At 31.3% G+C, this 13,943-nt stretch overlaps 1 protein-coding gene across 1 annotated transcript; it reads left to right on the top strand.

Annotated features, from left to right (window-relative positions):
* The first annotated feature begins 4,148 nt into the window (after positions 1 to 4,148).
* Positions 4,149 to 10,897, top strand: LOC127118906 (protein SAWADEE HOMEODOMAIN HOMOLOG 2). The gene is made up of 9 exons (XM_051049143.1): positions 4,149 to 4,384; positions 5,575 to 5,660; positions 5,744 to 5,789; positions 5,862 to 6,021; positions 8,683 to 8,758; positions 8,863 to 8,914; positions 9,432 to 9,575; positions 9,694 to 9,813; positions 10,288 to 10,897. The coding sequence occupies exons 1-9, from the start codon at positions 4,331 to 4,333 to the stop codon at positions 10,693 to 10,695; spliced, it is 1,146 nt and encodes a 381-aa protein (XP_050905100.1). The 5' UTR covers positions 4,149 to 4,330; the 3' UTR covers positions 10,696 to 10,897.
* The last annotated feature ends 3,046 nt before the right edge of the window (positions 10,898 to 13,943 follow it).

Genomic DNA, 13,943 nt, shown 5'->3' with positions numbered 1-13,943 from the left:
AGCTAAAGGAAACATCAACATGCAGCGTTTAAACTGCATTTATGACAATGAACCTTTAGGGTTTGAAAAAGACCCAAAAACTTGTTTGTTTGATTTCCTTAAGGAGACTAGATTATAGTCAGATCCTTGAGAAGACAGAGAAAGTTGCTCTTTGTGATTTCCTTAAGGAGACTAAGTTGTAGTCGATTCCTTGAGAAGACAAATAAATTTGTTCTTTATGATTTCTGTAATCTGTTTGATTATAGTGGATTAAGTCCTTGTGTATAAAGAGAAATCTACTTGGCGGGTGGACTAGAGTAACTTTGATTTCAAGCGAACCAAGATAAAATCCTTGTGTCTTTCTTTCTTTGTTCTTTTGATTGTGTGGAGTTTTTAAGTTGGTAAATTTTTTTATTTTTAAAACCCAATTCAAACCCCCAATTTTTTATGTTTTTCACACCTTCATAATTGACACAAAATAATAGTAACTTAGTTTTATAATTTAATATTATTCATTACGATTTTATTTCTAATAAAATATAATAAAATTTATTAATATTTTTATGATTTAAAATTTAATATTATTGAATAGGACACAAAATAATAGTTACACTAGTAATATTATGGAAAGAAATCTCATCAAGAAGATAAGATCTTTTTTCTAAGCTGATAAGGATATCGAAGTCATGCATGTCTTCCGTGAAGCTAACCTTTATGCGGATGCACTTGTAAAGAAATGATCCAAAACTCTAAGGGCATCTTTTCCTTTGAATCGTGCCCGTCGAATATAGAGCATTTGTATGAGGGGTGATTTAACTGGATCTACTGTAGTTAAATTTGTTCCCGTGTAATTTTTTCTTTGGGGGGCTCAGACCCTCCCTTGTATCAAAAAAATAAAAAAACACAAAATAATAGTAACACAAATATAATATTATAATGATTTTTTATTTTTATTAAATATTTAATTATTTTTTATAAAATATTATTTAACAATTTTTTTTGTTAAACATGAAGAGGAAATATTCAATTATCAAGAATATAACATTTTATTAAAATGAATATGAAAAATCAACTTTGATTACAACATTAAATTTGTAGATCTTCAAACATCATAATTTGCAACCTTCTTATTTTTCCCTACATCCTATCAAATCATAACGTATTATTATTATATTATTATTATTATTATTATTATTATTATTATTATTATTATTATATTATTATTATTATTATTATTATTATTATTATTATATTATTATTATTATTATTATTATTATTATTATTATTATTATTATTATTATTATTATTATTATTATTATTATTATTATTATTATTATTATTATTATTATTATTATTATTATTATTATTATTATTATTATTATTATTATTATTATTATTATTATTTTATTATTATTATTATTATTATTATTATTATTATTATTATTATTATTATTATTATTATTATTATTATTATTATTATTATATATTATTATTATTATTATATTATTATTATTATTATTATTATTATTATTATTATTTATTATTATTATTATTATTATTATATTATTATTATTATTATTATTATTATTATTATTATTATTATATTATATTATTATATTATTATTATTATTATATTATTATTATTATTATTATTATTATTATATTATTATTATTATTATTATTATTATTATTATTATTATTATTATTATTATTATTATTATTATTATATTATTATTATTATTATTATTATTATTATTATTATTATTATTATTATTATTATTATTATTATTATTATTATTATTATTATTATTATTATATTATTATTATATTATTATTATTATATTATTATTATTATTATTATTATTATTATTATTATTATTATTATATTATTATTATTATTATTATTATTATTATTATTATTATTATATTATTATTTATTATTATTATATATTATTTATTATTATTATTATTATTATTATTATTATATTATTATTATTATTTATTATTATTATTATTATTATTATTATTATTATTATTATTATTATTATTATTATTATTATTATTATTATTATTATTATTATTATTATTATTATTATTATGAGATTATTATTATTATTATTATGAGATTAATTGAAATACACTGTCAGTGTAAAAGGGTTTTACACCATCACTTAATTATAAACGTTGGATATTAAAAGAAGTTTGACTTTTATTTTAAAAATCTATAAAATAATACAAACGGGTGATGGTGATGAACCGGTGTAAAACTTTTTACACTGACAGTGTATAGTAATTAATCTCTATTATTATTATTATTATTATTATTATAATAATAATAATAATAATTATTATTATTATTACTATTATTATTATTAATAATAATAATAATAATAATAATAATAATAATAATAATAATAATAATAATAATAATAATAAGTGATTTACAATTTTAACATTGCGCTGGATGAGATAAAATGACTTTACCCTTCTGTAATATCAGAAAAATTCAAGTACGAGACATTTGATGTGAACCAAATTATTGAACTTTGAAAATAACAATTATTTAATAACCCTCAAGATCCAATTTCATATTATATTAAATTTTTGAACATTTATAATAAAATAAATATTAAAAAGAGATTATAAAATATAAAAATCAAAAAATTTATAACAACAAATGTAAAAAAATATGTAGAGCATGATAAATAAGTAAACTAAAAAAACTCAACATTCAAATTGAATATGAATTATCACAAAAGGCAGAACATCAACAAAAAAAAAAGGTAATGAAATATAAAAAAAAAACATATTCTTTTCCGATAAGCAGAACAGTAGTAACATGTGGGGACTCCAGAAATTCCAACAACTTTTCAGAAATTCGATCAAGCTACAAATACTTTCTCACCTTAACATCAACTACAAAACCAATAATGCAAACAAATTAATCAAAAACCACTTGCAATAGTAAGTTTCTTCCTAACCCCATTTTTCATAACAATTCATTAATCATTACACAAAGAATTAAGAGAAGAGTGCAAGAGATTCAATTAAGCCAGGTAAAAACCTACAACCTAGGCAAAAGAACTTTAAGACTGTTTCACCTAAAAATGAAAGAAAACATAGTTTGACCTAAAGGTGAAAGAAACAAAAACCTTGAGACTGTTTCACTTGATAAAGAAAATATTAAACAAAATTAATAAAGTAAAATTATCGAACCCAAAGAATAACCTTAAAAAAAGAAACTAAAAATGAAACAAATATTAGTCATAAATACCTAAAGTAGAAGACAAAATATTAAATGGAAAACTAGAAAAACAGAAATATGAAAACATATATGGGAAAATAATAAAAATCAAAACTCTTAAAAGATAAAAAAATCAAACAAACCATATTAAGTTAAAAAAACAAAGCATATCAAATTACCTGAAAAATATGAAACGAACTTGAAAAAAGGAAGTATAAAAATATTGATGTGGATAATCAAAGAAGAATGTTTTCGATTTCAGAAATGGAGGTTACGATTTTAGACATGGTGTTTTCGATTTCAAATCAAGTGGTTTCGACTTCATATTCGGTGTTTTTCGTGATTTTGATTTTTAGATCCCGTAGTTCCACCAAAAGCCGTTTCAGATCTTAAAGATGAATGGGAATAGAAATCTTGGTGAAGAGTTATGAATATCAATTGAAAAACACAAAAAATGAAAACTGAGTTAGGTAATAAAACCTGCAAAATACACAAAAGTTTGTAGAAGAAACTTTATTGTACTGATGATGAATGAAGTGATGAAGAGGATGATGTCTCCAGTTGTGAGGAAGAATATTGAAAACAGAGAGAGACATGTGAAAAAGAAAAAAAAGTTAGAGAAGAGAGATTTAAAAGAAAAATGAGAAGAAAAGAAGATGAAAAGTCGGAAAAATATAATATGAATAACTTGAAGAAAAAAAATAATACTTGAATGGGTGACACATTAACATTAGGGACAAAATTAAAATTTACAGACCATAAGATTTTCTTATAGGATAGATTCGAGTATAAATTTATATCATATTAGTTTACAAATATAGATTCGAGGAGAAATTTATATCATATTAGTTTACAAATATTAAAAAAAGTTTAAATATTTGATTTTTAAAGTCATAAATAAAAAATTTCAATTTTTATTTAGAATTAACTGTGTTGTGATGGTACATATGGAGCATGACCAGACTAACACAACCAGGGTTTGATTGATTTCATCTTTAAAAGAATACTCTTTCAATCCAAAAAATCGCTCCCTCCTTCTCCTGCATAAGCTTTCCCTTTATCATCTTCCAATTCGAACAGTAACGAGCACATCCCTCGTTTTTCTTGATGGGTCGCCCACCCAGTAACGGAGGCCCCGCCTTCCGCTTCACCCAGCCGGAGGTACTCATCTATTCAATTCCACTACTCTATCATCTTTTCCTCTTTTTTTCTTACGTTATGATTTGTTTTTTCTACACTCAAGGATTTGTGTATGTTGGCCTAATAATAAACCAATGCTACTGGATGCTGAAAATGTATGCATAAAGTTACAGCTCTTAGAATCGAAATTAAGACTCTCTTTACTGAACATTAAATTATAATTCATTATCAGATAAAATTAACTAGAGCTTATTTTCATGTGAAGTAGAAGCTGATTTGTGTTTGTATAAATTCTGGAAATTGATTGATACTGTGGAGGTCCAGTATTATGAAGAGGCGTCATATCCTCATAATCTCCATTGATTGTATATTCATGTTTTGTCCATTGATGTACGTCTTTAGCTTGGAAATGGATTTCAAGCATTTATTCTGTTGCGGATCTGGATTGTGTATCAGACTGCTTCCTGCTCTTACTTCGTGTTTTAGATTCATTTTACAAAGTTAATTGGATGGCTGAGTTCATGTACCTGCGTGATTATGTTTACTGCAGGGAATTGTTTTGTGAAATTTTCGCTATTGTATATCTTTTCTTTTTTGTTTTTCAAAAACACAAGAGAAGCCTTAGTTATGCATGCTGGAAACTTCGCAATCTTGAATGTGTAAGATACTAAACTAAGTCAAGAAAGACTAATGGAAGTGGAATGGTGGTTGCCTTATGTTTCAAGGGTTTTTGCGTTTTTATCATTTTTTATAGAATAGTTTCCTACCCCCAACTTCAATTGGGCCGTGTCAAAGTTTTGGTGGTTTAAATAATAGGAGAGAGAAATAATAAGGACTTGAGGAAGAGCTTCGCCTTGTAGTTTGCTCTGTACTTTTTTTCAAACCTGTTATCTGCTTCCAGTTACCACCTAGGTGTAATTCAGTTTCAAACTTTTGTAATTCAGTTGTTTAATATTTGCATCAATATTGTCGATGGCGGAGAGCCAAAATCCTGCCATACTGTCTGCTTTGCGGCGCTGTTATCGTCGATTATGGCTGAAAAACCCGCAATATCGGCCGATATTTACCATTGTGGCGAGCCCAAAAACCGCCATGTACATCCGCCACAGCGTATCTTGATCTACTGTTAGAGTCACTTTTTTATCTAATATCACATAACTCGACAATTCCAATGACAGATTTTTTCCAAAAACTATTATTTATCTATATAGGTAACAGAAATGGAAGCTATTCTTTCAGAACACAACAATGCAATGCCAGCACGAGATGTTCTTCAAGCTCTTGCAGACAAGTTCAGGTGTGTCACAATACAGAGTACATGTAGAATTTAATATGCTCCTGAAAAGTGAAATTAAATTTTGCTTCTGTTTTTTGTTTTAGCGAATCACCCGATCGTAAAGGCAAGATTATAGTACAGAATAAACAGGTAAGTCTGCTACATTTTATTACCAATGAGGAGTCTTTTGCCCTACATTCTTAGTTTTCTATTTCATTATAGGTATGGAATTGGTTTCAAAATAAGCGATATGCGATAAGGGCTAAAACTAGTAAGACTCCCGCAAAGTTAAATATCACGCCCATGCCTCGGGTTGATTTGGCCCCAGGAAGGAGTATGGCTCAACCAACAGCTTCTCCCATTCCCACTCCTTCAGCTTCAGGTAGAATGCTGCTTTTAGGTGCTTAAAGTAATTTGTTTTATATTAACAGTAATATTTTAGTGTGTTAGTTTCTTTTGAAAGTTTAAATATGCTTTCTACTCAGCTCTTGTACCATATCACTGTGTTACTTCTTAGATTACATAGAGTTTATTGTACTAGTTTTGCCAATCTGTTTAGTTTAACATACATAGCCTATAGGGCTAGACTATGTATAAACATGCTTAGTTTAGTTTTTTTTATAGTTTAGACACGCGGTGCAATATGAGTAAGGTCAAAAGTATTTTGTTGTCATAACAAGCTGTGTCTCCACAACTCTATGTTCCACTTTTGTTTTCAGTCATTATCTAGGTTGTCGATAGCGCGCTATAGCACTATAGCGTAGCAGTACGGGACCTCGGCGCCACTCTTTTGGGCTGCTAACCGCTATCCGTGATAGCCGAAATAGCAGCCGCTATTTGTGAAGTCGTGGCGGCGCAATAGCAGTGCTATAGTGGTTCTGTAGCAGTTTACAAACCGCTATTGTGAAGATGAGGGCAATATTGTAAGTTTGAATTTTTTTTCAAGGCAAATTGGTATTTTTCCCTTTTATTTGACTAATATAAAAGCTCCTAGTGATGCTTGGTCATTTCCAATTCTCTCTTTGCAAATTTTCTTCTTCCACATTCTTCTCAACCTAAAAATTAACCTAAAAGTCAGCAAGCGGTGGATCTTTCTCATCCATTCTTCCACATTCCTCTTCACCTATTCATCTTTTTCTTCACTTTCTCATCCATTCACATCTATTTCTCCTGTGTTTTGCTGATTTCTCATCTATTTGGTTTTGGGAGAAGAGGGTTTGACTTGGGAAGTTGTTGGTAATGCCGCTGGGCTAATGAACCAGCAAGAGTTACTAGACATAACTCTAGACATGCTACATTAGTGTCTAATGGAGATGAGGAGTTGGAGATGGAAGAAGAAGAGTTTGAAATTGAATCAAGTGATGAGCAAGATGATATTAATGTGGTAGAACTTAGAAGTGAAGATGAGACGGATGTGATTTAGTCATTTTGTTTACGTTTATAATTTGGTTTAGTCATTTTGAGCACATTAATGATTTGATTTTGATGGGAACTTATATTGTGGTTCAGTTGGAATTTATGTATGTTGTTGCAACTTCTGGTTTTAAGGCATTATGTATGTTGTTGGAACTTATTTTAAGTATTTATGTATTCATGTTAAGTATTTACCTTGGTTTTTAAAGCTCGCAATAGCGGTCATCCCGCTATGCCGCTATAGCATTTTGGGGTGCTATCCGAGTTTAAAAACCTACATCATTATTAACTTCTATGCTTACTAGAATAATAATGAAAAAGGGGTTACAGATACTGTACGATTCTAAAGATAGTGTTTCTGTAATAGAACTGGACCAGAATCAGGTAAATGGTTTAATCTGTTTAGCTACAACAACCAACTAAAAGATATTGATATAGAAGGACAATTCTCCCTCTCTAGGTATTTCAAAGATAGTCTCATCTTTCATTCATACAAACAAAAGATATTAGATACCCTCGATTCCTCTGTTTGTAACTTATAACCAACTAAAAGCTGTACAGTGACTAAATGGTTACTGCTAGCTGTCATTTCTATTAGTGACAAGTTAAAGACCTATTTCTACAGATTGCCCTAATTGGCGGCCTGTCTAATAATTTGGGGCTTAGACCTAACTCAATCTCAAAAATTTGGCTTGTAAAGTAAGGACTGCCCAAGCCTTACAAGCATTATTTTGGCCATATATCTAATGGTGCTATGGGGCTAAACAACAGCCTCATTCATACCAAGCACAATGAAGGTGCTGAAGGTTGCAATAAAGTCCCACAGTTGCTTCAATTAAGGGGGCCAGGGGAGAACTGCAATAAAGGTGGATGTTTTTACGCACCCAAGCCGAGTTTGATTAGAGCATGGATATATGGGCAATCCAAAAACAGACATAGGATAGGATCTGATACCATTTAAGAGTTTATGCTCAAGCCTAACTCAACCCCATAAAATTGGCTTGAAAGATTGGAGCATGGATAATAAGCACTACTTGGGCCATGTCTCTAGATGACTTGGTACTAAACTTATTGCTTAACAACCTACAGAATGAAGGTCCTGGAAGTTGCAATGAAGGTATCCCAAAGTTGCTGCAATTAAGTGGCTGAGAGAGGATATAAGGCGGATTCTCCAACAGTGTGCTAGCAGATCTCGCCCCCAAATTGTATATTTATGAACCCAGTATCATCTTTAGGAAAAACATCGTTATTCAAACTTGATGTTATTCTAAGTGTGTCGTCGCTACTTGTCTAGAGAGTAATATTTCATAGGCTGTGGCCGATCTCGCCCCCAAATTGTATATTTATGAACCCAGTATTTTGCAGTAATTTTTTTAGCGTACATGATATGATAGTTCTTATGAAAATTTTAAATTGTAGATGAAAAACCTGAATGAATCTCTTTTGGGCTTTATCCTTTATTTCGGGTGGTACAGTACTGCTGTATATTTTCAATTGTAGATGAAAAAAAATCATAATTAGGAAAAACATCACTCATTTCATTGTAGACTAATGCTGCATTTATGTTCTCATTCTCTAATTTTTCATTTAATCATTTACATACATTGCTGTCATTTTATTGTCTACTCAGTTCAAGGAACAGCAAAATTAGCTCCTGAAAATACAGTTATGGAATTTGAAGCTAAATCTGGAAGGGATGGAGCATGGTCAATATTCCCTCTTTAATCATGTTTAGGTTACTCTTTTGTACATTTGTCTACTCAATTAACTTTCATTAGTGTACTTGACTTGTGGTCTTGTTTTTTGTTAGGTATGATGTGGCTAACTTTCTATCATACAGACATTTGGAGAGTAGTGATCCGGTAATTTTGACATGAGATTATCTCCCTTCTTAAGTTCCGAGAAAGAATTAATGAGGTTTTGTAAATTGTTCAGTTTTTATTTTTCTGATAGTATTTCCTTGTTATTTAAATCATGGCAGTCAAAATTGAGATCCTATTTAACATTGGGAAAGGTGTTCCAAGACATAAATAAATGACATAATTTTTTCTTGATGTTTAATGTAACTGTTTTCTGTTATAGTGACCATCAAATGAACGTACTGTTAGTGTTGATGTTTTGCTTCCTTATTTGTTTAAAAGAGTTATTATGGAATGGTCATGAACAAATGTACTTGTAAATAAATTAAATAGACCTGGTTCTCACTTATCAGTTTCTGATCATTCATTCACGGTGTTGTAGTTGTCTTGAGTTTCTCCTTCAACTCTCTTATGGGAAGCCTAAACAGTTTGTTGACTGTTGTGGAGTGCACCCAATCTTATTTTATCCAGGCTTATGGATTTGTTGACCATGTAATGGCAATATCTCTCCATGTTTCAGGAAGTGCTAGTGCGTTTTTCCGGTTTTGGAAAGGAGGAAGATGAGTGGATTAATGTGCGAAAGCATGTTAGGCCGCGCTCTCTGCCATGTGAATCATCAGAATGTGTTGCAGTGCTCGCTGGAGATCTCATACTTTGTTTTCAGGTTGGGATGTGTCATAATAAGTTAATTTGATCATGGAAATTTTCATCTTACAAATTTTGTTTTTAGCAAAAATTATTGTTTCTTACCATTTATTGAATTTTGATTTTTGACACTAAAGGAAGGTAAAGAGCAAGCCCTTTACTTTGATGCCCATGTCCTTGATGCTCAAAGACGGAGGCACGACGTAAGAGGCTGTCGTTGTAGATTTTTGGTTCGCTATGATCATGATCAGTCTGAGGTATTAATTTCAATAAGATTGTCCTCTGAGATTTATATCTTTTATGTTTGATTATAAGATTTATATCAGTCCCTATATTTTTTCATTCATATGGATTTTCTTCACTAGTTTTAGGGTTCAGTCCTTATATTTTTAATTCATTTGAATTTTGGCCTCTAGTTTCTTATCAGTATTATGAACCTGATCCCTACTTTTCATAAAGGATTTCCTATTCAGCTATAATGTAACCTTGGATTCTCTCTCGGAAATTATGATTCCATACTAGATTTCAAATCTCCATCGAATTTTTCAATCAAATGATCATCATCCCTTATGCAGGAAATGCAGAATGATGACTGCAAAACAGTAACCCAAATGAGTCATGACCGGGCTTGTTTAGTCTATTTCTTCATAATGATGCCATTGAGGAATAATGATTTTAAAGGGCACTTCTTCGATTGTTTTATTAATTCACATATAATGTGATTTTGCCAGGAAATCGTGACGCTTAGGAAGGTTTGTCGGAGGCCTGAAACTGATTACAGATTACATCAACTTCATGCCGTGAATGATGCAGCCCCTGCGGATCATCAGAAGATTAGCTTGGATCATCCAGCAATTGTTCATGGCATGAGGGTTACTAATTCTTCTGAAATGGTACAAAAGCAGCAACAGATTGCAAATATTCATATGGTAACACCAGTTTTGCAAACAAACGATTCCATTCCACCACAAAGCATGAATGTGGATCCAGTGAAAATTGAAACAAAACCTGATATTCAAGCTGGAAATCCTGTCACTCTAGGCACTGCCACATTCACCTCCGGCGTCATTACTACCGGCAGTATTACTACTAGCAGTGTTCCTGAAGTTTCCACTCAGAACCTCGCCGAAGAGAAGTAACTTGAATATGTTTCTGTAAAGCCTAACTAGTTGGATGGTAATCTTTTGCACAAAATGCTTGTACATGAGTTTTTACGCATGTTTTATTCGAATTATGGGAAATGAAAAGGGTAAGGTGCTATAATTGCACTTTCATCTTTTATGTTAAAACTTACACTAATATATGTTAATAGAAACGCATGGAAAACGATTTTGAACATCATTTTCAGAATTTTCTTTTTTAAAAGAATCTTCTAACGTCTATGACAATTAATTTTGAATATTTTATTATAATTTTCTGTGAAAATGTAATTCAGCTCTAGATGACCTTTTTTTAATTTTCTTGACCAGTTTACCAAAAAGATTATTTCAATCTTTAAAGTGCGATACTTTTTTAAGGAGGATAAACATAGGTTTTAATATAAGAAAAGAGAGGAGCATAACTTAAATGTCTTAACGATATCTTTGGATGTCCTCAAATGAACGGAGTGGGATGAAATAGAGTGGAACGAAGATTCCATTCTATTGTTTCAGTATTTTAAGAATACTTTTACTAAATTATAATATAGAGCAATAAAACATGTGAATTAGTTTATCCACCTCATGGGATGACAGTGAACATATTGAAAATTCAAATTTGTCATTCCATATTTTGGAGATACATCTTCGAACACATTTATTGTTGGTGTAAGTTCTAGAGGCCAATACTTTTGGTACTTGTATCGAATTATTTATTAATAATAAATTTTTTTTCTTTATTATGTTTGTTTAATAAAGTCCCTAGAATAACTAGTTCGTTTAATGTATCAAGTGTGACTTAATCATGAGATCACATTAAACATAAGGACATTATTCTTAAAATATCCGTAGTCGAGCTTTATTGTGAAGTGGGATAACATTAAAGCATTAAGATTATTATGTATATAGACTGATGATCACATCTCATGGATCATGGATAAGGAGTTATCAAGTCTTAACCATAGGTATGAATATTAAGAGTGATATTTATACTGCATTGACCCGCTATGAGAATACTATATAGAATGTTATGCAAAATGTCATAAGTTATTCTCATGGTGATAATGGTGTATACCACCCTTCGTCCTGAAACCACTATGGAACCTAGATGTAGAGTCGAGTGCCTTATTGCTGATCAAACGTTGTCTGTAACTGGATGACCATAAAGACAGTTGATGGGTACTCCACGAAGCATACTAAGGGACATGAGTGACCTAGATGGAATTTGCCCATCTTGCGTAACAAGATAAATGTCTATGGGCCCAATATTGAATTGGACAAGGATGATACGGTCTATGCCTTGTGTTCAATATAGACATAATGGAAAAAGGGTAATTGTACACATAAGTATTATCACAAAAGGATTTGTCAGATCACATGACATTTTTGTGTCTTGGGTAGTAGTGATGTGTTGTTAGATACCGCTCACTGTTTATTATGTTAAATACGTGATTTAATGTAATTGCCAATGCCGCGAAAACCTACAGGGTCACACATAAAATGACGGATTGATGAGAGATAGAGTAACTAAGGAATACCGTAATGTACGGTGCACTTAAGTGAATTGTAGAACATCGTAAGGTACGGTGTACTTAAGTAGAATACAAAATATGGTAAGGTACCACACGCTTAAGTGATTTTGGCATATTATAAGATATGGGCCAAATACACTTGAGTGGGCTTTTTAGCTTACATCCCACACAAGTGGTTCTTTAAATAGAACCCTTGCGTAGAAGCATTTGTGCAGTTGCAATTTCGTTTCTCTCTCTCACTCAAAGCCTTCATTCGTAGCAGCTAGCACTGAGATTAAAGGAATTCGTTCGTGTGGACTGAGTAGAGGCGTTGTCATCGTTCAACGTTCGTGATCGCTCCGTAGATCTGCATCAAAGGTTACAATTGCTACAAGAGGTAACGATTCTATCACTGATCATGCCCATTCGTAAGAATCACTAAAGGAGAAATTTTTAAATTCCGTTGCGTTTTGGATCGCTCTTCTCCTTTAGTGGTATCAGAGCCACTTACGAAACCATGCATCTGATAGCTGTTTATTTTATGTATTTTCTGTATTAATACGATTAAAAGACAGAATGAATCAAAGAATAAACGAGTAATTAAATTTGGCATCATGTGTGTACGATTTGGATGATTGATGTTGACTATGCTTCGGAATCCGACATTAGTATGGTGAAGCAGCGATACATCGATCGTCCATAGGTTATGCAATTGAGATCGATCAAGTTATATATATGATATAAGTAATCCTGATGCAAAATACGGTATATATGATATACTGTTTCTGTTTCGTTCATTCAAACACTTAATGGTTGTTTTCCTTTGAGCGATCAATGATCGTTTGCTTCTTGATCCAACATTAGTATGGTGAAGCAATGACGTGTTGATCAATCATACTGAATCAACAATCGAGGTGTGTTTGACGGTCTTAAATTGGTGCATTAGGGTTAATGACGACACAAGGGTTGTGTTGTCAAAGAGTTAAGCGATTAGGGTTGTGACTGCGCAAGCGTTGCGCTTTAAAGTATCAAGTGTTGATGCGAAAAACGACGTCGATTTCAAATGAATTGTTCATTAAAAATTTCGGCCAGGGGTGCTGCCCCTTCAACCCCGCAAGGGGGCGCTACCCCCTTGACCCCCGTCCGCTGATCGGTCAGCGGAACCACCATCCACTGACCGGGCAGCGGACCCCCGGCTAACTCTGCGTAGTGTGATCGGTCGCCGAAATTTAATTTGGTTTTAGTTAATTAAAAGAATTAAAATTAATAATAATAATGTGTTTATTATTATTGTCTTGTGGTGATCGGTTATGGCCTTATTTTCCCTTTATTTTGTTTTGGGTTTTTAAAATACGACCTGAGTGTCGTGCCTCTCTTTTAATCTCTTAATGTAACTTCTTTTCTCATCTCACTCCCTCGTATATAAAACGAGTTTCTTTTATGTAGTGTAATGTTATGAAGAAAGAGAAGAATTCAATATCAAAGGAGGATAACCTTGAAGACCTTGCTTGGAGAAGCTTAGATCGTTATTAGGTTAGCTTAGGTTCTCTCATTGGCTTGGGAGAACAATTGCGCTAGGGGCCATAACTGTTTCATTATGTATGTTGATGCATGTGAGAGACGATTTATATGATAAATAAGTTGGTGAGATCATAATAATTGTAAATTCCCTCAAATTAAATATTAAGTTTAAGCTTTCCAAGTTTTAGCACTCATCAAGACTAGTATCGGATAATGTAG

The sequence above is a fragment of the Lathyrus oleraceus genome, chromosome 2 (assembly GCF_024323335.1).
Source record: "Lathyrus oleraceus cultivar Zhongwan6 chromosome 2, CAAS_Psat_ZW6_1.0, whole genome shotgun sequence".
Classification (NCBI taxonomy): Eukaryota; Viridiplantae; Streptophyta; class Magnoliopsida; order Fabales; family Fabaceae; genus Lathyrus; species Lathyrus oleraceus.
This window is presented reverse-complemented; position numbering and strand designations above follow the sequence as displayed.

Excerpts from the sequence above, each read along its gene's own strand:
- LOC127118906 (XM_051049143.1), top strand. The coding sequence starts at position 4,331 with ATGGGTCGCCCACCCAGTAACGGAGGCCCCGCCTTCCGCTTCACCCAG. Across the intron at positions 5,790-5,861 it reads TTATAGTACAGAATAAACAG|GTATGGAATTGGTTTCAAAA; the intron begins GTAAGTCTGCTA and ends ATTTCATTATAG. Across the intron at positions 9,814-10,287 it reads ATGATCATGATCAGTCTGAG|GAAATCGTGACGCTTAGGAA; the intron begins GTATTAATTTCA and ends TGATTTTGCCAG.